Below are 25,944 nucleotides of genomic sequence, written 5' to 3'. Positions count from 1 at the left end.
TGTAAATGAGTCACGATATGAAAAAGGTCTCGTATGACATACTCTGAGCTCATAAGAGGTGCGCCGTGACGCCCTGAGTCTATAATAGGTCACACTCGGCAAGGACAGCGACAGTTTCCCTCCACCGGCCGATCACATACAGCAAACATGATTTGGACCACGTTTCTCCTCGTCCAGGCGGTAATCCTCTACTTCATTCTGGCAAAGAGATCCAGGTATCTTTTACCCATTATTTTATATTCATTTTTAGAATAAAACAATATAGGTAAATATTGGTTTCATTAATTACCTCTGATGATGTAAATAAGCCTTATATGACATAGGCTATAGGCCTACTTATTGAAAGGTATGCCGGCTATATATACATTGTGATAGGGTTAAACAAAAAATCCTGCCGTTGTTTCGGTAGTTGCAGCCTACGAACTATTTATCTTCTGCAACAAAGCTGTGACAATTTGTGTTGTTATTTCCTTTACAACCTTTAACATTAGTAGAATTCCATCAAAAAGTAATTTAATGAACTCTGAATAGCTCGTCTTCATGCATCAAATGCCTCATGATCTGGACGTGATGACAGCGTGTTTCCCCGGGACTCGCTCCGAATGAGAGCCAGCCTGCCGCTCTGTATACCGACTCTGAAATGTGGTCAAACTGCTTATAATATTCTTCAGCTTCACCTATATATTGTATAATTTCGCGTTGAAGTTAAAACCATTAATTTCAGCAAACCATTCAGCAAAAACTGAAACAAGTTTTTCACTGAAAACATGGATTAGGCCTACAGCCCTATCGTTTACAATTAAAAACAAACTTGGTTTTTCGCTGTTGTGGTTCAATTTATGTATTATTATTATTATCTTTTTAAAGGCACTTGTTTTTCCACTGTTAAAGATTGAGTCACCTGGTCCCATTGATGTATCTGCGATAATGATTGCCATATTAAGCGGCTTTGAGGGGAATAAACCCTTTCTTTTTCTTTATTCAGATCCACCACTGATCCACCTTTAGACAAAGGTCTCATCCCATGGCTGGGTCACGCACTTGAATTTGGCAGAGATGCTGCAAAGTTCTTAAATCGAATGAAGAAAAAACATGGCGACATTTTCACGGTAAGCAGGGAAATGATAGAATGATTCCCTTAGATTTTCCCTCAGGTCATCTTGTTGTCACATGCAGCCGTGACATATCATCTAGTGCTGACTTAATTATGATCATAATTAAGTCAGCACTAGATGATATCCGTCAATGGGCTCAATACATTTAGAGGAGATTGTTGTTTAATAAATTGCATTCCAAATAGCCAGATGAGTAATTTAAGTTTTTCAAGTTTAGCGTTGACTCAAACATTGATCAGAGATGAGTTCTATAATAATACTCATAATTGAAAGAGCGTCACCTTGGGCAACGTGGTCCAGTGTTTATAACTCCCCCCCCCCCCGCCCCGCGCGGTGTGTCTGAACTACAGGTGCGCGTGGCCGGGCGCTATGTGACCGTGCTGCTTGACCCCCACTCCTATGACGAGGTCATCAAGGACCCTGTGTCTCTGGACTTCAGCCGCTATGCAGAGGTCCTCATGGAGCGCATCTTTAACCTGCGGCTTCCCGGACACAACCAAAACAAAGCTAAAGGCCTCATGAAGAAGTAGGTTTGTTTTGTTGTCGGGGGGGAACCACCGCAATGCAATGTCAATGAAATGGAAGGATTGCTTGATCTCTCTGTGTAGGTGGTGGATCTTTCAATGTAAATGATTAAAGCTAATGACATCACAACATTAATTCCCACACCGTTTTGTTACTCACAGAGCTGAATGTTGTTTTTGGACATTGCTCCCTACACAACGTTGGTTGCTGTCCAGCCAATAGTCACATAGTGTGTCATGATGTGTCGCAGAAAAGCAATACTATGAGCTAATAACTACTTAACTGCTACCTTATATCCATGTGCACCATCGATCTACCTTTTGGTACACCTTTTGGTTTTTACCTTTTTCATTCATGCGACAGATGTCAAACCTTTCTCACTAATCTTCTGTAATTCGTAGGCATTTCCAGGGCAGCAATTTAGCCCTTCTCAACAGAACCATGTGCATGCAGCTTTCCTCCCTCCTGAAAGCAGAGACGGCTCAGAACCGGATGGACTGGAAAGTGGACAGACTATTTAGCTTCTCTTACAGCCTGCTTTTTAGGTAGGGACTTCCATACACACTTTATCATGTCACTAAAATACCAACACAGCGTTGCACGTAAACAGTTTACACAACAGTTCCGCCCATGAGGATGTTCTTGCAAACCGGGCAGGAAAGATGCTTTGTAAAACACATTGCAGCCACAAACAAAACGTGATCAGCCCTCTTCCTGTTCAACTTGATATATATACATTAAAAAAAAAAAGATGAGAGGCTTGCTGTCAGCTTTGTGTTTCATTGTGAATTAATCACTCAATGGTTTTGTCAGGCTGTAGAGTCATATTGATAAGAGTGAAAAAGTGTTGATAAATACATAAAAGTGTATTTATTCCCGATCTTCATTGGGAGACGATGCATACTGGGTAATCTGGGAGTAAAGTCCAAGTTCAACTCAAGTTGTTTGCTTTGGATATATTGCTTTTTTAATAAACAGCACTAAAACATCATTATTATTATTATTATTATTATTATTACTGAACCACCACTTTCGCATCCTCAAAGGAAGGCCAGTTGTAATCAGAACGTTTGGCACTGCTGCCTGTGCAAAACAAGTTCACTCTTTAGTTCAGCCTATTTGTTTTGTATTCACCCAAGTTCCTTGTGTCTCTGTGTCCCACAGAGCCGGCTACCTGACACTGTTCAGGGGCGAGCAGAACAACAATGGGACGGACCCGGCAGAGGTCTACCGAGAGTACCAGAGGTTTGAGGCTCTCCTGACCAAGATGGCAAGGGGCACGCTTAAACCAGGTGAGCACTCTTAAACCAGGTGAGCATGCTTAAACCAGGTGAGCACTCTTAAACCAGGTGAGCATGCTTAAACCAGGTTAGCACTCTTAAACCAGGTGAGCATGCTTAAACCAGGTGAGCACTCTTAAACCAGGTGAGCACTCTTAAACCAGATGAGCATGCTTAAACCAGGTGAGCACTCTTAAACCAGGTGAGCACTCTTAAACCAGGTGTGCACGCTTAAACCAGGTTAGCACTCTTAAACCAGGTGAGCACTTGCATACGCACCGACGTCGTCCATTTACTTTTTTTAACTTTGTTGTACATATACCGTTTTGATTTACCATTTCGTTTTGCCTACATTTGCACCATTCAGAATTATTTGCACCATTTGGAATGAATTCTTTTGTAAATATTACTTATTTTAATAATTGTACCTAATTTTATCCTTTTGTGCTTATTGCACCATGGCTCAGAGACCAACACAATTGCGATTTTTCTATTTGTCTTTCACATATTGACTTTTGTGTCTGTCAAAGCAAGCATGGCCAGAACAAACATGGGGACGCCCCGAAAACATGTGTTTACATGTGTTGAACATAAATACACCTTGCGATGACATCATTGCTGGCATGTTACGTTTATTGGGGTTTGTCTCATTGTCATGGTGAATTCTGCGTGGGCTTTATGTTGTTTTGGTTGAGAAGTCTGTAAAGCCTTCAAGCAGTCATCCTCCATGTTCAGACTGCCACTCCTGGTGGAGGATTCAAGTCCTTATGCGTGCCTGTGCATAAGGACTTGAATACCAGTACGACTCTTTAACATTTAAGTCACATCCGACTGCGATCCCCCTGCCTGCAGTGGGAGTGTGGTCCGTTGTGCCCTTGACCTCGCAGCAGGGACCCTCTCACTAATCAATTGTGGTGTTTGTGCGTGTGTGTGTTCTCTGTGTTCCATGTGCTAACAGTTGGTATACTCATTAGGGGATTTGCGTGGGTGTTTTGTTTATCAGATGAGAAGCGGACCACCCAGGCGGCCCGTCAAAGACTGTCAGAGTTCCTGGCCCCGGCGGGTCTGTGTGAGGCCCCTGGTTCGGGCCCCTGGGTTCAGGCTTACAGGAGGCTGCTTCAGGCCGAGGGGGCGGACAGGGACATGCAGAGGAAGGCCCTCCTGATGCAGCTCTGGGCCACGCAGGTGTGTGTTTGTTTGTGTGTGTGTATATGTGTGTGTGTGTGTGTGTGTGTGTGTGTGTGTGTGTGTGTGTGCGTGTGTGTTTATATATATGTATCTATATATATATCAGTGTTTATATTCGTGGTAGTTGTATTTAGATATCCATCAACATTGGTTGAATGTACAGACACGAATTCTCCCTCTGGCGCTTTGACTTGTACTACACATGTTTCGGTCGTCACATTGACGTCATGCACGGCGCCAAGTCGAGGATAACAATCTTTAGCTTCGACAAGCGTCATGTCTACAAGGTCGGAGACATGGCCCCTCCCCCAGTGAATTTACAAAGCAGTCTCACTACTGTTTCAGGGGAAAGGTGAACACAGTCAAGGCTGTATACTCAACAGGTATTTGCAGTTGCCAATCAGGTCTGGAGATATGAACAAAGACAGCCATCTGACGAGGACGTGCTTGTTATATTTAGACTGACAGCCCTGCCTTAAAGAAAATCCCTGGAGATAGGCCAAGGAAAACCCAATAATGGGCTGTGTTGTTTTCTATTCCTGAAGCTTTAAAAGGACAAGTGTCACTGTGATATTTGAATGTAAATTATCAAGTTAAGCACAAATAATACAGTACTTAATTTATATTAATTAACTTGTTTAATTACTTAACCTTTAGATATTTCTAGATAATAAGTTAGTGCATATTGCAGTCACACATAACGTCTTTGTTAGTTAACTGGTACCAGTGCATTACACATGAGTGATAGCGACTGTGTATCCTCACCCATTATACGTTGGCTAGCCACAGATAACTGCCTGAAAAAAATAACACTGATAGAAAGCAAGTGGATCCTGGTGGATATCCACCACTTAGAATCCATGTTTCCCAGGGATGAGTTTAACCAGGCCTAGGGATACGCAGGACCCCCGTTCAGCCACAGGAGTGGGCTGTTCGTTCAGCTATCGCTCTCCGTCTGAGAGACCGCCACACGACGGCCATACCAATAGAAGAGGGCTATAGTTAAAAGTCCCACGTTTTCTGCACAATTTCTCTTCGGGGTAGAGAATGAGCTCTCAATTCCAAAACGTTTTGTTTCATTGAATCAAAGATAAGAAAGTAATTTTCTCCTAATTTTTTTTCCCACTTGACTTTTTTAAACAGTGGCCGCCTAGAAGCAAACTGTTTGCCGTGATCTAGATCCTCTTGTCTTTGGTTAGTGCAACAGCAGACATCACGGAACCATTGGGTCCAACCGGCTTCCTTTTTAAGTAAACCATTACAAGGAAGGAGTTAGTCAGTAAGGCTATCCAGAGCCCAGCAACATCAAAACAACCCCTTCTGTTTGACTCCTAAAGCACTTTGCTCCACTCATTACGTCGGCGATGATAGTGATTTGCGTGGATACTGAAAGAGACGAATGTGTGTGATGGATTCAGTCCTGTGAGTCAACGTGACCGGCGTTACCGCCCCTTACTGTCTCGGTCACGTTATTATCTTTTCCATTGTAACTGCAACAAACAGACGTAAACACTGGCCGTGTTGATGTGTTTCCAGGGAAATGTCGGCCCTGCTGCCTTCTGGCTCCTCGGCTTCTTGTTGACAAACTCGGAGGCGTTGGCAGCCGTGCGGGAGGAGTTCACCAGGGTTTCACAAGTCGAAACGTTGCAGGAAAGCGCTATGCGTACGCCAGTGTTTGGTGGGTGCAGTTCTTTAAAAAAATATATATATATATATTATTAACAGTAATTGTAAATCTGCTTCACCCTATAAGTCGTTAAATGTGATGAAAATCAAAGATGGTTGTCTACACATTCCAATTTCTTGAGCTTTTTCAGGGATGGTTAGTAACTTGTACTGCTTCTCCTTCCACCCCTGTCAGACAGTGCCTTGGAGGAGGCACTTAGACTCACTGCTGCCCCCTTCATGACCAGAGAGGTAGTGAAGGAGAAGACGCTGCACTTGGCCGACGGTCAGGAGTACCTGCTCCGAAAGGGAGACAGAGTGTGCTTGTTTCCCTTCATTAGCCCCCAAATGGACCCCGAGATTCACCAGGAGCCACAGGTTGGTACTCCTGGCCCCTGGCAGTAATGAGAACACCCTAATCCCCGCTTTCACTCCGAGATCGACTCGGGTTAGTGTACTGCTAATTTTTAATGGTAGATAGAATCACACCTTCGCCAATCGATTCAATTAATCCCTCGTTTATAAACTGGAATTAACTGAACAGGGACCCAAACAAAGATGAACAGATGAACAAATCAAACACACTGGCCAACCAGACCAACTCACTGGCAGACAGTACCAACTCACTTGCAGACAGTACCAACTCCCTGGCAGACCATATTAACACACTCGCAGGCCATACCAACACACATGGCAGACAGTACCCTCATGATTATAAAAGGGCTTGGTGTTCCATTGTGAAATCAAATAAGTTTGTCTGCGCATCCTGAGCAACCTGTTTCTTCCGTTCAGGCATTCAAGTATGACCGATTCCTCAACAAGGATGGATCGGATAAGAGGGACTTCTACAAAGGGGGGAAGAAGCTGAAATACTACACCATGCCATGGGGAGCAGGCAACAACGGCTGCGTGGGAAAGCAGTTTGCCATCGACACAATACGACAGTGAGTGTCCTCCTTGAGCCAGGCCTAGTTCCCCGCTCAAAGGCAACAGCACCACAGGGGGTTGACCTATTGTCGCCTCGTGTCTCTTTGTATTCCGCCACAAAGAGTTTAATGGAGGGATTAGCTTCCTAGGGGCTGTGGGATGGCAGACAAGGTGTGAGGGCTGGATAGCGGGCCACGTGTTCTGTGGGTGCGGGGGGGCTTCTTTGTTGAATCCACCTTTGGGGGTTAACCTTTTAAGAGATGGGACCACTGTCTGACGATGCCGTATGTCTGTCTGCTGCAGATACAGAAGATTAACCGAATGTACTTTCTCTGTGTGTGTGTGTGTGTGTGGTTCTTAGGTTTGTGTACCTGGTGTTCTCCCATTATGAGCTGGAGCTGTGCGATCCAGAGGCGGTGATGCCGGAGTCGGAGCCCAGCCGCTACGGCTTTGGAATGATGCAGCCTGCCAGAGACCTGGAAGTCCGATATAAACTCAGAGCCTCGCTGTGACGAGGGCCCACTGTTGGTACACGTTATGAGTCCCCCACGCTGCACAACTTATGCACCTTTCTAGTACCAGTATTGTTATTGTGTTTTTTTGGTATTTATCTGGACATGCAAATATGCCTGTAGAGTATTTTTTTTACTATTTGTAAGTATTATTAAAATTATATGTAGGAATTTATATAATATATTAACATTTGTTTTGTACACCTGAAGAGACAATATGCCACACTTTCCACAGCACGATAATACATTCTAGTCTAAATACGACTCGCCAAGAACAACATCACTTCTTTTCAATGGAAATCCACGATGAAAAATTTGACTCGCACTTGTGGACGCCGATAGAAGGATTAATTGGTGTTTAAATCGAGATAAGCACACATCCCTCTCCCGTGCTTGTTTCTGTTGGGATGAAGCCAAGTTTGGATGTGTTTGTCACGTATAACGTGACATACTAGCAAGACTCCACGCTGTTTTCCACTGAAACATGAGTCTCCATGGAATACTGAGTGCAATGGTTGCCCATATGGGCAGTTGAGCACTTCATTAGTCATTAGTCTTTGTTTAAAACTTAATAGACCAAACAACACCATTAATGGATTGCATTTGGTACACGATTGTGATGCATATAATGTAAATAATGTATTGTGTTTGTTGTAAAGTGTCAAATGAAATTCTAAGTGGTAGCTAGACCTGGCAACTGTGAAAATGTAAATACTTGATCGTGCTCTTGACTTTTTTTTAATTTGCAGCGTACCCACAGTCTGTTTATGCAATGATGAAACAATCCTGATATATAATAAATCATATTTATTTTTAAACGCATTTAATTTGCTTTTTAATTCCATGAATCTAAAAAAAACTAAAATATCAAAAGAATTATGGCTTACTGAGCAACGTTGTCATGGTGGGAATTCTTGTTATGACAGCTTAGAGTTAAATTCATTGGCTGCACCGCTGGAGCTGCACAGCGAGAACGCAGCCCCCTGCAGAACTCATTGGAACATTCCCAGTCATGCACAGACAACCGGCTAGCGGCACACACACACACACACACACACACACACACACACACACACACACACACACACACACACACACACACACACACACACTGCGTGACCAACTGTGATCATGTATCAAGAGCTTTCGTGACTACTTTCAGTCCTACTTGTTGATTCGCTTCAGAGCGAAGGGCAGCTCCGGGGGACAGAGGAGGGGGTTTGGGAGTGTGTGTGGTGAAACATGCTCCTGGCTCGTCAGTGCGCCTGCAGCGTCCTGTTAGCAGAATGACGGACCTGGACCTGCGAGAAGTTTGAGCGCGTTTGCTCCTAGGATGTTAAGGGATATGCGTTGAATCATCGGAATATACAGGGCAAGGTATGAATTAACTCTTTTTTGTATCGTTATAAATACATATATATTTATGTTTAGTATATATATTTATGTTTTTTTGTTGAGTACTTAGGTTTCTTGTTTTCCTGCATCCGTTGCGTGTACTGTATTAGGATGGAGTATCTTTAACGTGTTTGGTCAAACGTGCGACCCTAATTATTTAGACGCTACCGCGTGGAGCCGAGACCCCACTCGCATAATGACCGAAATAAGATTGGAGGATGTTGTCAAGACTTAAAGATGCCACCAATTACTTATGCATACGTTCAAATGAGACGCCGTCCTCATGCAGATTTGGACTCTTTGTTCAAATCTGTATTGCACGTTCAATTTCGTGTTATTCTTGTTAATCTTGCCTATCTCGAAACCTATTCTACAGTCGTATGGGCTGCAACTGTTTGACCACATCATTACAGTCCGATATAAAAATAAGTGCGCCTTTGGTTGCTTGTATGCACTGCAAATAAAACTAGATGGATCGCTGTCCCACGCGAGTTAAAAATATTTCAGCACCCAAAGACATGGACAGCAACACCAAACAACAATCCAACGGTTTCGGGGTTGACAGATTAGACGTTTCAGAACTGGATAGCGCACATGGAGTGAAGCCAGAGCTGATCTGTGCCTCTGCTCCCTCCATCCTTGTCAGCAGGGGCAGCGGCTGTGTGCCGATCCCGAAGCTGATTGTAATGACACGGTGCTCCGAGGGTCGTTTAAACCGTTGGAAGGCTGGTGTATGATCACTAACGAAACGATTCCCCCTCTTCTGCCTTTGTCCCCATCGCAGTTCAAACCAAAGTGTAAGCGGCACCATGGATGTGGTCCTCCTTGGGCCAATGCCGCTGTGACCCAAAGAGACCACCCCGTCTTAACCCAAGTGCTCCGATTCGCCCGTCCTGAGAGGAGAAGATGAGTGACGCGGGTCCGCGGGGTGACACGTCCAGCGCCCCGTCGCTGCCGCCGGCCGCCACGTCCGACATCGTCCGCAGCAAGACCCTCTTCCGCCGGGTCCGGCTGAACGTGGGGGGCCTCCTCCACGAGGTGCTGTGGCGGACCCTGGACCGGCTGCCCCGCACGCGGCTGGGCAAGCTGCGGGACTGCAGCACCCACGACTCGGTGCTGGAGGTGTGCGACGACTACAGCCTGGGCGAGAACGAGTACTTCTTCGACCGCCACCCGGGCGCCTTCACCTCCATCCTCAACTTCTACCGCACGGGCAAGCTCCACATGATGGAGGAGATGTGCGCGCTGTCCTTCAGCCAGGAGCTGGACTACTGGGGCATCGACGAGATCTACCTGGAGTCCTGTTGCCAGGCGCGCTACCACCAGAAGAAGGAGCAGATGAACGAGGAGCTGAAGCGCGAGGCGGAGACCATGAGGGAGCGCGAGGGGGAGGACTTTGACACCACCTGCTGCTCAGAGAAGAGGAGGAAGCTCTGGGACCTGCTGGAGAAGCCCAGCTCGTCGTTCGCAGCAAAGGTAAACCCAAGAGCCGTCGCTTGCTGTAAGGCGCGGCCATGCGTCCTGGGGGGTTTGAACCCGGGTCTACCGGGGTTATCAATAGGAGGGCACTTTAGTGGCGTCTGGCTGGTAGCGGTAATGGTTCCAAGCCCCAAGCCGTGTTCAAGAATGTAGTATTCGAGAGCGGCGGCGGAAAGGAGGAAGCGCAGGTTGACTTCAGGGTCATGAATATTGCGTGATAAGGCTGAGGAGGGAATGCGGTTAGGTCTTATCACTTCCTCTATTTGCACCTGCAGCAATATATTTGAATCTCTAAGTTGAAGCGAGAGGCTGCACTTGACATGAACGCAGAGATAAAGAGAGGGGCCAGGTGAAGGTGGTATTATAGTCTCATCATGAGACAAAGTGAAACACAATGAGTTGTTACACAAGTTGTCTGAGCTTGCTGCAGTTCTATGGGAGACATCAATAGATTAAACCGCTGAGTTCTCTTTTTTCTTAGGATGTCTGATAAAAATAAAATCCCTTTCATCTGGTCCCGTTGGTTTTATAGCACCTTCAGAGAGTGGTTGAATGACAAGCCTGGTTATGGAACACACACACACACACACACACACATCCACACATAGATAGACACACACACACAAACACACACACACACCCACAAACATACAGACACACACACACACACACACACACACACACATAAAACACACACACACACACACACACACACACATAAAACACACACACACACACACACACACAGAAACACACACAGAAACCACAAACACACGAAGAATCACACAAAAACACATCCACACATCACTCCCAGAAGCCATATGACACTTATGACAGCTCACACTTCTTTTCCAGCCCAGTGTTTCATCATCCTTGTTGATTCATTTACTCCGTCCCCTTCTACGCGGATGGTTGGCTCTGTCGATAGACACCCGTGTGTTTACATCATTAAAGAAATGGTACATGTATTGAAATTGATCATACAGGATTAATTAATATGTTTTCTAGTGAGATGATGACCTTCTAAGTCAATCTCTAATGATGAAAAACAGAGAGAAATGTAGGAACGATACTAATTAGCAGGTGCTTGCAATTAATATTTATCGCATTTTTTGTGTTTGACCCCTACCCTTCCTATTGAATATGTTCTTGCTGATGCTATGCTAGCCAAGTATGGCAAAACATATTTTTCCAAATTGGCTCAGAACAGGATTCAGAGTGTCTATGAATGCATAATCAATCAATTTCTATGCCACGTTGTCTTCCTCTAAAAGTTTGTAGGCGTGTAGCCTTGTACACTCAACAAATTGATTTAAAAGTTGTAACCTAGGGGAAGATCTGTGCCACCTCTCTAGTGGTACAGGATATGGAAACACTTTAATGTACAGGTCTCTAGTGATTAACTAAGTCGGGGCTTGGCTGAATAAATCTTGTTTTTGCTTTCAAAATCAGCAAAGTTTTAAAAGGCAGATAAAACAAATTTCCCCCGATCCCTAACTCCCATGCATCAAGTACTTCAACTCGAATGATCGCAATCCACCCCTTAGCCTCTATAATCAACAGTCACAGTTTGTTATAGCCTAGTGATAGTGTGTAATTAATAAAATACACATTGTCGAATGTGGTTAGTGATTCAGAGCAGCTTAAGTCATGTGCTGGGAGGGGTGGAAAGGGGGGGTGGGGGGGGCAGATTGGGGCAGAGAACCATGAAACTGAAATGTAAATGAAAGACTTCATTGCGCCCTCTGCATGACCTTGTTTTCTAAGGTTCATTAAAGGGGATTGCATCTTTAAAATACATTAAAAAATGTATCTTCTGAAATGTATTTTTCAGTGCAGATGAATTTTTAACCGCACATTAATAACGCACAGATTTTTTGTTCCGGGGGAGCCAGGGAAGGTGGCGTCTGAAATATCTATAGCCCTCAGATGTCAACCACGCCGGATCCCTGGGAGTTATAACCTCCCGAGAATACTCCATAGGTACGGGAGTGGGGCACGCAGGCACGCATTACTCTGCCTCAGAACCCGCACGCTGACGGACAGCCGCTGAAGAGCTGCAATAGACACTCTGTCTTCCCCTGTCTCAGTCAGTGTGTGAGTGTCATGGCCGGCTAGACTTTTTTGGGCGGTGGGAACTTCAAAAATGGGACTCATCAGTGAAATCCGCCACTGACTTCTAAACGAACCCATAGAGTTAGAAAACTTGAAGAATTCTTGTGTAAAACATAAGTGCACTTGTATGCCTGTATGTGTGCTGTGTGTGTGTGTGTGTGCATGCTTGTCTGTGTGTGTGTGTTTGTGTGTGTGTGTGCGTTTGTGTGTGTGTACATGCATGCCTGTGTGTGTGTGTGTTGTGTATGTTCATGTGTGTGTGCGTACGTGTGTGTGTGTGTGTGTGTGTGTGTGCGTGTGCGTGCGTGTGCATGTGTATGTGCAATAGCAGCATGTCTCAGCATACCTGTCTTATAGCCGTCCCCTTGACAGACAGATGTCTTCAAAGGAATCACTCAGACCTGTCAGACCAGTAAGACCTGTTAGACCAGTCAGACCACAAACTGCCTTCACACTGGCCTTATTAGCAAATGGAACAACTCTTCATCATGAGTCGTGTTAATTACAGGGTAACCCCCTTTGGAGGTTATAGTGAACTACGTGATGAAAGGCACAGGTGCAGCAAGTAATTTGTACCTGACAGTGGTAAACAAACAGTTGCATGGTTTACATGCGTAACCTCACTGGTATGGCCGGTAAAATGGGTTACAAAATTCTTAATGACTAATACTAGGTACTTTTTTTTTTTTTGGCATTTCGCATGGAATCCTGTCTCTCAACAAGGGGCCTGACAGCTTCAGGCAATCTAGTGTGTCCGTAGAATTTCACATCGACAGTCTCTACTTATATTGTGAAGTTTAAGAGCCCCTTAACCCTGACCTAACCTCGACTACAACTCCTCCAACACCACTGTCTGAAGTGCCCAGCTCGTCTCTCTCTCTCTCTCTCTCTCTCTCTCTCTCTCTCTCTCTCTCTCTCTCTCTCTCTCTCTCGCTCTCTCTCTCTGTCGCTCTCTCTCTGGGTTTGCTGTCAAAAAAATGGAAAATAAATCATAATCTGTCTGTGTTGCTCTTTCCCTGCTCCGTTGTGGTGAATGTGGCAGATGAATAGTCTCAGAAGCGGGGCTGCAAATCAATGGCAAAAGCATTACGGTGTAAGCCAACCCGGGCGATGTGAGCACACACCAAAGCCATCCATTAGTTTGCCTCTCAACACAAGTGAAGATCCTGGGGACCACAGCCACTGCAGATACTGTACGAAGAGCATGAGCACACACACACACACACACACACACACACACACACACACACACACACACACACACACACACACAGGAGGGAACCCAGAGGGACCTGAGGATAGCATAGCGTAGTCGCCACTGCTCCTGTTTATGCTCCATTTTCCACACATCATCTTTGGCCCCAGCTTCCTGTCTATACTGTATGTCTCTTACACCTTCCCTTCCCCTCCTTATCCCTCTCTCCATGCCTGTTCTCCTCTCTCTCCCCTCCCCTTCTCTCTCTCTATTCCCTCCCTGTCTCTCGCCCCCTGGCCCTCTCTCTTTCCCTTTCCATCCCACTCTCTCTCCTTCTCTCTCTTTCTTCCCTTCCCATCTCTCTCCCCTTCTCCCCCTTTCTCATCCTTCTTTCTTTCTCACTCTCTTGCCCTCTCTCTTTTTCTTTCCCTCCTACTCTCTCCGGGCCCTTCTCTCTCTCCCTCTCTCTCCCTCTCTCTCTGTTCCTCCCAGTATGATAGGCCTGTGACTACCCAGCAGTGTGTGAGGAAGGAGCAGCCGTTTGGAAAGGCCTTGTTAGTGGGTGACAGCGCCTCCTTTGTGAGGCTGTTGTGCTTTTCGGGGAGAAGCTGGAAATCAACCCCACGCAGTTTCTCCCTCTCCCGCCTGGCCTACTGCTGTACGTCTTCAAGTGGCCTCACAGGGGGTTTCAGTTGTGCAGACATCTCTCTCTCTCTCTCTCTCTCTCTCTCTCTCTCTCTCGCTCAATCATTCTATCCCTCTCTTTTCCTTTCTCTTTCACTCTCTCTTGCCTTTTCCCTTTTCTCTTTCTCTTGCTCTCTCTCTCACACTCACTCTCTCATTCTCTTTCTCTTTCTCTCTTGCTCGTTCTCTCTTTTCTCTTTCATTGCTCTTGCTCTCACACTCGCTCTCACAATCCCTATTGCTCTCTCTCTCTCTTGCTCTCTGTCTCTTGCTCTCTCACTCGCTCTCTTATGTTCCTCTTGCTTCCTGCTCCTATCTGATCTGGCTCCTGTGCTCCGCCCTCCATTTTTCTCTGCCCTTATTATTCAGATCCAAAATGAGCCTTCTCAGCATTTAAGACCCCCCCCCCCCCTCCCCCCCCCCCCATAGTTATCCTAAAAAAGCAGATAACTATGAATTCTGTAAATTCATACTATTATGCAGCATTTTTAATGTGCATTGAGGGTGATTTATCTTTAAGCCACAATAATGATTCCCTTAGATATCCTCTTTTTTTAACATTCAGAGAGATTATTCCAGTTCACTGAATATTCCTCCTCACACGGTAACAATGTATACAAACTACAGTGTACAGCCCTTCCTATCTCAAACTTTTCTACAATGACACACTTTTTGCACTTGTCATCATGTAACACTTTTTGGTTGTTGACAAGTAGTCATCCTCTTAAGATAGTGTCTGTACAGCTAGTGTCTGGTAACAACACTGAATATCAATACTTAGAAAAGTTTGTTCATCTTTTCTGTTAGTCATTAATATAGATGAAATACAAGCCATAATGCCGAGACGGATGTGAACATTGGCCTTATCGATCGAGGAGGCCTTTGATGTTTCCTGATCAAAGTGTGAAAACACATTAATTGGAGGTGAGTGGTAGAGTCCGATCACAGTGAATGTAAATCAATAGAGGAACTGAGTGTTTCTGGAACAGGGATTACACAGTTGGTTTGCTGCTGCCCATTAGACCCCCCTCATAAAGACATTTAAATATACTCTTCCCACACTCACACTCCAGCAATCCCACTGTAAAAAGTACCATCACAAGTACTCATAAGTACTTGCTAGCTTTGCTGCTATTTCAGACCACTAGCTACATTGGCTACATATTAGCTGTAACATGATGTGCTGTAGAGTGTACATGCAGCAACCGAGGCCACAACTGCTTTCTCTCTTGCTTTCTTACTTTTATTCATGCATTATTTCCATCATTAAATAACTCCTTCTTTCTTGCTGTCTCTCTTTCTCCATTTATTTTCTCAATTTGTCTGATCTTGTTTTCCTGATTACTTGTTTTTTCTGCTTCGGGTCTGTTTATCTCTCCCACCCTGCCCGCGACCTAAGGTCCAGTGCATTCATCAACCTCTCCATCCCCAAAGTCTGCACCGTCTTCGGACGCAGTGCCTTCCGGTTCGCTGCAGCCTTTGAGTGGAACACCGTACGAAACACACTTAAACTCTCTACCTTCACCTCTCTCCGTCTTCAAACAAAATCTGCAACAAATCAAAGTTGACTCCTGCACTTGCTAAATAGGCCTTCTTGTCATGCCCTACTGACTGTTGTATTGTATTGTATTGTATTGTTCTAAGTGTAATTTATATAACCTTGTTTTCACTTTTAGCACTCCCCTACCACTTCCCCTTAAAGAGCTTCTAGCTCTTTTCTGGCTGCACTTGAAAACAAGAATTTTGTTCTTAATTTGCTTGCCTTGGTAAATAAAGGTTAATAAATAAATAAAGCTCCAGTGACCACCGTGTTGCCAAGGGCATGGCCTGCTGGTTGGGTGTAGAAATAAAGTCCTGTATTGATGGAGGCGTTGGGTTTCCAGGCTGGGCAGCCCCACTGTCTCACCTGCCAATCCCTGCTCCCCCTAGCCCATGTCTGAATTTAACAAATCTGTAACTGGACCAAGCTCACTTAGGCTCTTCATATGCTCGCCTGTGAGATTGATTCATTGGTCTGTATTTCCCAGCACATTGCGGCGGAAATATGATTGTATCCAGCCGAGTAAACCTGCAAATAAATAGTACTGCCTTTTGGCGTGTGCTCCCAAAGTTAATGGCAATCTGGTCGTTCACTTAAGAGAAACCATTTGGAATATAACAGTAAGCTAACTGCCTATAAGGTTAAATATCTAGAAACAAAGAGTGTGAAGAAGACGATCAGCTACCTGTGTCCCTTTAGGCTGAACTTCTAGTGGTCACATAGTAACGTAGTCTCATGTGTTTGCATTTCAGTTGCATTCTGAGACCGGAGTGATGATTAACGTGACCCAATAGGGTTTGTTTGTGGGTTTGGTTTAGTTTCAGCACTGATAGAATCAAATGTTTGATCGTATTCACTGTTGTATTTAAACCAGCAGCCATTCTGCATCCATCTTTAATTCATGATACCCTACAGTTTTTCCATTTGATTGTTTGTTGTGTAATCTGCAAAATTCTTCTGAGCACAACTTAGAAAACGTAAGTGCCTCCACTGTGTTGATGTGCATTACCTAATTGGCAAGGGAGGGAGGGAGAGAGAGAGAGAGAGAGAGAAGGCATAGATGCAGAGAGAGGCAGAGAGAGGCAGAAAGAGGCAGTGAGAGAGAGAGAGAGAGAGAGAGACAGAGAGCGAGAGAGAGAGAGAGAGAGAGAGACAGAGAGAGAGAGAGGGAGAAGGAGAGGGAAAGAGAGAGAAGGAGAGAGAGAGAGACAAGGAGATAGAGAGACAGAGAGAGAGAGAGAGGGAGAAGGAGAGGGAAAGAGAGAGAAGGAGAGAGAGAGAGAGAGAAGGAGATAGAGAGACAGAGAGAGAGAGAGAGGGAGAAGGAGAGGGAAAGAGAGAGAAGGAGAGAGAGAGAGAGAGAGACAGAGAGCGAGAGAGAGAGAGAGAGAGAGAGTGAGAGACTTCCTGTAAATAATCCAACTCAGACTTGTGTTTCCTTCGGCTGCTCTCTACCCACCGATCAGATGGTCACTGATAAGCGCCTGATGCCTTCTCAATTAGCGAGTAGCCCACACAAGCTGAGACATCTCGTGTGACATTGTACACTGTACACATGCATACACACAGAACCAAAACCACGGCGTAAAATAACTTCAGACGTACACTCGCTAATCCCACCCAGATGGCCCAAACACCCGACCCCTCGACACCCTCCGCATCGCCCCTGAGGTAATCCTCGGTACCTTCACACCGACGATGCATCTTGGTGAACGCGGTGCTCGGCACAGATGCTGACATTTGAAGAGGTGATGGGTCAGGCCGGAGAGGCAGAAGAGTACTTTACAGCAGACCCTAATTAATTATTTAGACGAGCCTGTCAGCCCAGAGAGGAATCATCCCTCAACCAGAGGTACAGTGCGAGGGTGAGTGGTGTCGTCGGGGGGGGTCAGTGCCGCCGGCCCCAGTAAAGTAAAACTAAAGTTTCCAGAGCCGTAGACAGTGGTACCTGAAGCCCTCATGTGCTGTAACCACTCCCGGAGCTAAGGCTGCACGCAGTGATGGTCTTCTTTCACCCGATGAGCACCACCTGACTCAGCTGGTGGAGTTTGGAGCTGCTGACCCTCAAATCCCCCAAGGACAGGGACACTGGGCAATTAAAATGTATCTGTAACACTTTACAGTAAGGGTATATTTATTCACCATGAAGTAAGAACAGCTAATGCAGCAATAAGCATTGTTTAATAGTGTTAGCTATGTAATGAGGGGTTAGGGTTAGGGTTAGTGGATTGGGTAATAATGTAAAAATGAATACCTTAGTGAACATAAACACCATTACCATTGATAGAATGATTACATGAGTAAATGATTAGGAGAGAATTTTTTATCTGTTACTTAACTGATAGTTAATGCTTATTACTTATTAACTAATGGTATTAGTGGTGAATTAGTGCACCCTTGTTGTAAATGATTACCAATGTATCAAATGATTTGTGGAAAATCCTCCAAACGAATCGTTCACCGAATCACTGAAAACCATCATCGCTTTTTCTAAATCATTCACAAAGAAAATGCATGACATTTATCAACAAACCCCAAGGTCATTACAGTATTCTGAATTCCTGCTCCTGAGGAGTCTCCTGAGTCAAAGTGTGACATGTTGTTTAACCTAGTTGTCACCAGATGTTGACAGAAAGACAAAAGGCGCGACTCTCCTCCAGCTCACATCTCCGACATGCATTCAGTATTCGTGACTAAATACGACAGAACGAGAGCGCTTGTAACGAGAACTGCACGCGAAACGGCCTTGGATGTGTTAGGGTAACTGTTATACGAACTGCAAAGTTGATCACTAAACGCTGTATCACCGTGATCCGTGCCCTATACAGTAATGCAGGGGAGCATCCCCACCGTTCGTCCATTAGCAACGCATTACGCAAACACGCTCTTATGGAACAATGTTTCCGAGTCCTCCCCGCGGTGCTCAGCAGCGTCAGCAGGCTCATGATGTAACAGCGGGGAAACAGGCTGATGGAGAGAGTCGCAGACGTGCTGCTCTCTCCACAGCTAATTAGAGGGCTGATGTATACGGCCACGCCTTCCTCGGCGCTCAGAGCTGACCCGCCGCCAACAGAAAATAACTGCATGCATATTTAAACACACAGGATGGACGGTGTGGGAAGCCCAAGGAAGAGGACTCTGAGGAGGAACTACCCGTTGCAGACATGGTAACCTAGTTAGGGTGGACTTTGCCACTAATTATTGATGTCGTCCCATCATGTAAGAGGAAGGCACATAGAGTATATAGGGGAAGACGTAACCAATGAGAGAATCTAAAGAACCGCTTTATGCACAATCCCTGCAGATATCAGGTCACCACTACTCCTTTTAAAAAATGGCCCCATGGGGTTTACAGTCCGGCTAATTTAGAATGACACGGCTGACAGGCTACCTGGTGACGGTGGCCGAGGCTGTCAGCCTCTCGGAACAGTAACTACCGGAAACCGATACCGAACCTAACACCCCTGAGCACAGCACGAACGAGTAGTCAACCACAGGGTTGAGTTCACACCGTGCGTCTCCTTCACCAGGCTGCAGGCGGCGGAGCATCCTGTCTGCCTGCCTAGACAGCTCAGGTAAACCGGGCCTCGGGTGACACCAGCCCTGGGCATCGCAGCCTACTGTATCCCAATGCACCGCAGTAAATGAGGATCCCTTTTGGAAAGTTGAGTTCCGGGGTTTGTGAATAGGAAGCACGGAGAGCGGTGGGAGGAACCCACGGGCGCCATGATGGGATTCCCTTTTGTGGACTCAACTAGGTCAATAAACAGTGCCACCTGCACGCCTCTCCACACGTTTACCAGTGGAATACCCAGAACCCCAGTATCTGAGAAGTATTCATTAGGCCCTAAGAAAAATCGAAATCAATACGTGGATTTCGTTTCAGCCATAGGTTTGGGTTACTCTACAGTAAGTGGGAGGAGTGCGGTCACAGTTCAAAGGTCACGATTCCACCTGATCCAGCTGGGAGCGGATGAAGAAGACGGATCCTAGCCTAGGACCCCTTTGGGTCAACGCCTCTCAGGTTTTCTCACGATCCCGCTGCCCGCCGCTGTGGGAACAAAGCGTTTACGCTCCAGAGGTGCTCGGCGTTCCAAAGGCAGTGCTCCGATGCGGATAAAGCGCTGGGAGTTCAATCCGATACCCTGATCAATGTTGTGCACACCTACTCTCTTCACGCCGTAAGCACCAAACTACGTCCACACAGGGGAGAAAGTAAACATTCAAAATGAATACCTTTTGGTTGACTTTACTTTTCAATTCTTGGGGTTTGTGTAGATTCGACAGCTGAGCCACAAGGAAAAAACAACTTTGGCTATGAGTTATGAAAATAACACTAGCTAATGCAGCGGTGATCCTCCTTGGGGTTTTGCTCTATCGTTAATGATCCCCACACTCTGAGCGAGTGACGGTGTGTGTGTGGCAGAAGATGGATGGTGAATACTAAGCACAGGGGCGGCTGGCCCTAATGAGAGCAGCGGCCCCTTGGGAGTGAGCACTGCGGTGTGACAGACCACATACCTGAGAGAGGCAGCGGCAAACGCTCTCCTGGGAGACCGCTATAAATAAATACACTGACTCGGGCGCTTAGGCAGACACATGAACACATGTGACGATGATCACGATGATGATGATGTTGATTGTGGGTCTCAACGTGTTTGTGTTTGACACGAGTCACACGTTAATCTTTTTCCTTCCTTGTGATCACAATTAGCTTTTTTTTTGGTTTACTGTGGCTATTTTTGGAACTTCTGGCGTCCGGTTAGATACAGCAGCACGTGCTTGTGATGCTTGTGAATGGGTTCTCTGTGAGAAACCTCGGTTAACATCAAAATGCATGGGATTTAACTGGTTTCTTAAAATAATTGCGTCAGAATCGCAAGGACAAGAATTGTGCATTTGACAAAGAGAGGCGTGTTTGGATCCGTTTTGAAATAGTGACGATGTGTTGCATTTATTTTTATTTGCATATATCAATCTGTATGTAGATACTGCTTCATAACATCAGACACCACATATATCAAACAACATAACGACGGCCTTTGAATGCACAATACGTTTTGCGTAAAAGCAATTTACATTCATATTATCATCTATTTTCAAATGTGCAATCTTAATTTGCATTTAATCTTTGCACTACAGATCCGAAGCTTATAATGCACGGTACTCTTGCCAACCAATAGCAACAGTTTATTTGTTTAACAAGTGTCAACACAAGATGAACAAATATATAAATATAGATATAGATAGATAGATAGATAGATAGATAGATAGATAGATAGATGGATAGATGGATAGATGGATAGATAGATAGATAGATAGATAGATAGATAGATAGATAGATAGATAGATAGATAGATAGATAGATAGATGGATGGATGGATGGATGGATGGATGGATGGATGGATGGATAGATAGATAGATAGATAGATAGATAGATAGATAGATAGATAGATAGATAGATAAGGAGCTTGACACTGGACCATCTGATAACCAGAGAGAGGGGTCAAGGATCTCCTCCTTGTGGACTTTGCATATATTAAGATTGATTACAACGTAGGCATGGCCTTTGCCAAGAACGAACCCTCATTCATTTGCTGTAATTACAATCGCCCCCTGCGCCTTGGGTAACGGCCTCTTGTTCTAAGTGAGTCTTCGTGGAACTAAGCACACCTTGAGATTAGAGTGATCCAATTTTGCCAACAACGCTCAGAAAAGCCCTGGGGAGAAGCTAAAGCTGCTACGCCTCCTCACGTAAGAATATCCGATGCCACCGTTTGCGCTCCAACCACCAAGATCGGAGGGTGATTTTTCATTAGATGGTACTCTGCGCTATTCCTACATCATAATAATGATAACTGGGAGCTTAAGAAGCTCTGCCCCAGCGAACGGCACACTCTCACTTCAGCCAATAGGAGCATTGGGACTGAATTGCCTGTGGCGTGTCGAGGGAGTGAGCCGTGTTGCTTTCAGGCGCCGTCCGGTACGTCTCCATGCGGCGGTCCTGAGGGGCCACCCCCCTGTTCACCTCCCCGTTGAGCCGGAGCACTGTGGTCTTCTTTCCTTCTGAGTCTTTACATTGAACCCAGCTGCCCCCTTCCATCTGGCTCCCTGGATGCACCTTGGCCCAGTATGCGCCCGACCCGAGCTGTGCTACAGGCTGTGTTGTTCAGCGTGGAATATTTGAAGGACTTTGTTGAAGGACCGCTAAATAGGCCAACCGGCGAGCGCGGACGTGTGCCAGAGCCAGCAGAGGTGAGAGGAGAGGGAAGGAGATGAGAGGAAAGGGGAGGAGAGGAGGATAGGATAGAGGAGAGGGGGGAGAGGAGAGGAGAGGCTAGAGGAGAAGGAAGGAGATGAGGGGAAAGGAGAGGGGAGGAGAGGAGGATAGGATAGAGGAGAGGGGGGGAGAGGAGAGGAGAGGCTAGAGGAGAAGGAAGGAGATGAGGGGAAAGGAGAGGGGAGGAGAGGAGGATAGGGGAGAGGGGGGAGAGGAGAGGAGACGGGGGGGGGGGGTGGTGTGGTGCTAGGGTTATTCAAGTCAAAGCTTTCTTATTGGGATATCTCTTTATCACAACTCACACTCTGAGAGGCTTGACAGTGCAGCACCCACATTGGACAGATAGTGGGAGGTTGGAAGTAAGTAATCATGGGGTGATGGGAGAACTGTCCAATGGAATCACAGTTTAGAGATGACTCCGCAGCTAATTACAATAATGCCTCCACAAATGGTATGAAACTTCTTAGATTATATTATTTATATTATATTATAATATAAACAGTTAAACGGCATTCGGAAAAGACGAAAGCTATTGGAAGTTTATGTTATGAACATGGCCTTAACTTTCCCTGCCTTTGTCCCATGCTTCAGTGCTACTTGAGTTCAACTTTATTGTCACGTGTTAACGATACAATAAAATACATGCTTTGACCCGCCATGACCTAACACAAAGGCCATATCTACATAGACGTTGTACACAATGCACTCCTATCTTTATATTATATACACAATATACAGGACACGATACATGAGCTATTATAATACTGCAATGTGGTGCATATGACTGCGTCAGCCATGCAGCGACCTGACTGTCTCTGGGTCGGGCTGGGTGTGATTTGATTCTCTGCTAACCTTCTTTGGACAGACAGAGTGAAAACAGAACAGGAGCGGGGCGGCTGGCGTCCTTAATGACATTATGGGCTTTATTTTTTGAAGCATGCAGTGTACATGCAGTGTAAATGTTATGAAGCTGTTGAAGTTCTGTTCCAAATGATTTCTTTCCGGCTGTCTTTACAGTCCCCTTTGTAGTAGACTGCAGCCCTGAACCGCACAGTGATCCGGCCTTCCAGAACACTCTCAATGGCACTGCAATAAGTTCACAAGAGCCTTGGCACTCATAGCAAAGCTCCTGAGACGCCTCGTAATGCAGAGCCTGTGCTGTGCCTTGTTGAAGATATAATTTGTGTTCAGACAAGATGTGAGGTTGTCTGAGACGTGGATGTACCAAGAAGTCTGGAATCAACAACAATTTCAAAAGATGACCCATTACTGGAAATAAGAATGGGATTTTCGAAAAAGTTTCTGAAAAAAGTTCTAAGTGACAATTATAATTTTTTTATTAGTGACATTTAGAGAGAGGATGTTCTCATGGCCCTGTATGGATTCATCTTCGACTTCCCTCCTGTAGGCCCTCTCCTGACGATCGCCCATAAGTCCCTGTGGTCTTCTGTAAATGTTATGATGCTGTTGTAATATTTGGCAGCACAGTCATGAGTAAACAGACTGTACAATAGGGGACTGAGAGAGCAGCCCTGGGGTGCACCGGTCCTTATGAAGAACTTATGAAGAGTATGTTTTACCTACTCTCATAGTCTGGGGCCTGCCTATATGAAAGCAAATAGCCAATTACAAATAGAGTTGCCTAGATCAAGACTGTTGACTGCTTTCATAAAATATCGACTGTATTCCTCCTCTCCATCATCTTCCCTTTCATTTCAATTAAACTATCGACCAATGTTGAGGTGAGGTTTGTGTGGTGTATATAGTCCAGGTTGTTTGGTCCCATTGCCTCAGCACTTGTCTGTGTGTGTGTGTGTCTGTGTGTGTGTGTTTGTGTGCATGTGTGTGTGTGTGTGTGTGTGTGTGTGTGTGTGCATGTGTGTTTGTGTATGTGGGGGTGTGGGCATGTGTGTGTGGTTGTGTTGGCATGTGTGTGTTTGGGCTTGTGTGTAGGTGCGTACGTGTGTGTGTGTGTATGTTTGTTTGTGTGTGTGTGTGTGTGTGCGAACAGGAGCTCTGTCCTCTGTAAACCGAGCAGTGATGTAAATTGAAAGGGTTAAAGATCTGTAGGGAACCTGACCCCCCTGCCTCTACATTAACTAGTTGGTGGTTTCAGAGGTGATCCTCAGGGCAGCATTCATTTGGTTGTAGGCAACTAAAGAGGTGCAGCAAAGGATCTAGCCTCAGCACCAGTGTTAGTCAAGGATTACAGATTGAGTGATTGCCTAATTTCTTGATTCATTCAGTGACTGTTGAAGGGTTTGACAGTGATTGTTTCATGCATTCATTGAAAGTGATCTAGTCTGTGCATTTAGTGTCTTCTATAGGTTTCAGATTTCAACCAAGGTAACTTTCCCTTATTTATATAGCCCTTTATATAGCACCAACCAACCAACCACAAACTTGTTTCCTGTTTCTTATGAAGCTAATCTACCAATAATAATCGACTTGGAGAAGGGATTTGAATGAGTGTATCTCTACAGTGTATTTCTAGTCACCAGTGAACACTGTGTTGATTAAGAACCTTTACCTTTTTCACAGCACTAGCCGGACTTTAGCTTAAGGCCTGTTTTGGAGACTATGTGGCCAGTGACAAGGATTTCTCATTTTCCTGAACGGACGAAGGCTTTGAGGACATGAACCGGGATAAGACTGCTCATTAGGCTCCTCTTCATCAAGCGTCTGTCTAGATCAAACCCTTGTATTAGGAGGAAAGCTATTCCACGGACACTTTGGCTTTGAGTGAATAACAGCGACAGCAGCTTGGCGGATTTGTCCCTTTAATCTTAGCCTTGATCTTCCTCTCTCGCTCTCTTCCTCTCACTTTCTCACTCTCTCCCTTACTCTCTATCACTCTGTTGTTGTCAGAGTCACGAAGTTCATGATGCAGAAACCAGGAATTGCTTTAGTTGAATAATAATAATGTCATTTAATATTGAGTTGAACTACAGTTTAATCGTTTAATAGTTTAATTTCCCTTGGTCCATGTAGGTAGGATACATGGTCATAAAGATATCTTTAAAAATAACCAAGATGTATAAAGGAATAACATAAGTGAGCTTTGGGACTAGACAGTCTATAAAAATAAGTCGAACAACATTATAACATATGTACAAACTGGATACGTTGGCCAAAGAACAGCCGCACTAAGCACTCATGCAGATATAGAACCATCCTCCAGAGTGGTCTTCAAAGTCCAGATATAGTAAAGACATATATACAAATATAGATTCCACTATGGGCTCGATTGTAGCTCACTACCAGCCAGGGACATATGTGATGTCTTATTCATAAGCACAGGGAATTTACCATTGTTTCTCACACACACAAGGAAGAAAAGGGGAGGGATATTTTACAGATCAGACTATCCCCTGCTAGAGCCGGCAGGGACCCAGAGTCCTGCCGGAGTGCCTTCCAGCAGGGCAGCTGGTTGCTGCGAGTTGCTTTGAGGGTGTACTCTAAACTCTCACAGAGGAGGAGTGTAGGAGTCACATTTCTAATAGTTTAGTCTTTGTGTAGCATTTGTGTAGCAATTGTGTAGCATCTACAGTAGCTGCTATCATTGCTTTACACGGGGAATGGGTTAGCCTAGCGATTGTAATACTTGCACTTGGTTCTATGAACATCTTTACTGTACCGACAGCGATATATTGTTTCACTTCTTATGACAAATGTACTTATTGTAACAAATGCACTTATTGTTAAGTCGCTTTGGATAAAAGTGTCTGCTAAATGCCCTAAATGTAAATGTAAATGTAGTCTCTTGGTGGTAATGTGTGTTTGTCTCTCAGCCGAAGGGTGCTGGATTCAAACCCTCATGTCCGAGGCCTTGTCAGAAGTCGCCCTTGAGCAAGAGCCTTAAACCCTCCCTGCTCTTTCATGATAGTGTGCATTCAAAAAGTCTCACAGTAAGTGAACGTTTTTGGGGTCAAAGCATCTTGCTAAATCACATACTTATTGAGTGAGCGGGTAATACACTTCAAACAGAGCGATAACAGAAAGGGCACACCAAAGCACACTTTGTGTGCGTGAGTGTGTCATGTG

General features: G+C 45.2%; 2 protein-coding genes across 2 annotated transcripts in view; both read left to right on the top strand.

Moving 5' to 3' along the window:
* The first annotated feature begins 102 nt into the window (after window positions 1-102).
* On the top strand, window positions 103-8,028 carry LOC307083614 (prostacyclin synthase-like). Its single transcript, XM_079747548.1, has 10 exons — window positions 103-215; window positions 986-1,109; window positions 1,466-1,641; window positions 2,042-2,185; window positions 2,805-2,932; window positions 3,924-4,105; window positions 5,645-5,786; window positions 5,970-6,151; window positions 6,566-6,717; window positions 7,062-8,028. The coding sequence occupies exons 1-10, from the start codon at window positions 148-150 to the stop codon at window positions 7,210-7,212; spliced, it is 1,449 nt and encodes a 482-aa protein (XP_079603674.1). The 5' UTR covers window positions 103-147; the 3' UTR covers window positions 7,213-8,028.
* A 1,485-nt stretch (window positions 8,029-9,513) lies between these two features.
* LOC307083378 (potassium voltage-gated channel subfamily B member 1-like) overlaps window positions 9,514-25,944 on the top strand; it is a gene marked incomplete at both ends in the record, with an annotated part of 29,137 nt that continues 12,706 nt past the window's right edge. The window contains one exon of the mRNA XM_079747243.1: window positions 9,514-10,083. Within this exon, the coding sequence (XP_079603369.1) occupies window positions 9,514-10,083 (570 nt within the window). The remainder of the gene's footprint in view (window positions 10,084-25,944) is intronic.

The sequence above is a fragment of the Pollachius pollachius genome, assembly GCF_949987615.1.
Source record: "Pollachius pollachius genome assembly, chromosome: 12".
Taxonomy (NCBI): Eukaryota; Metazoa; Chordata; class Actinopteri; order Gadiformes; family Gadidae; genus Pollachius; species Pollachius pollachius.
This window is presented reverse-complemented; position numbering and strand designations above follow the sequence as displayed.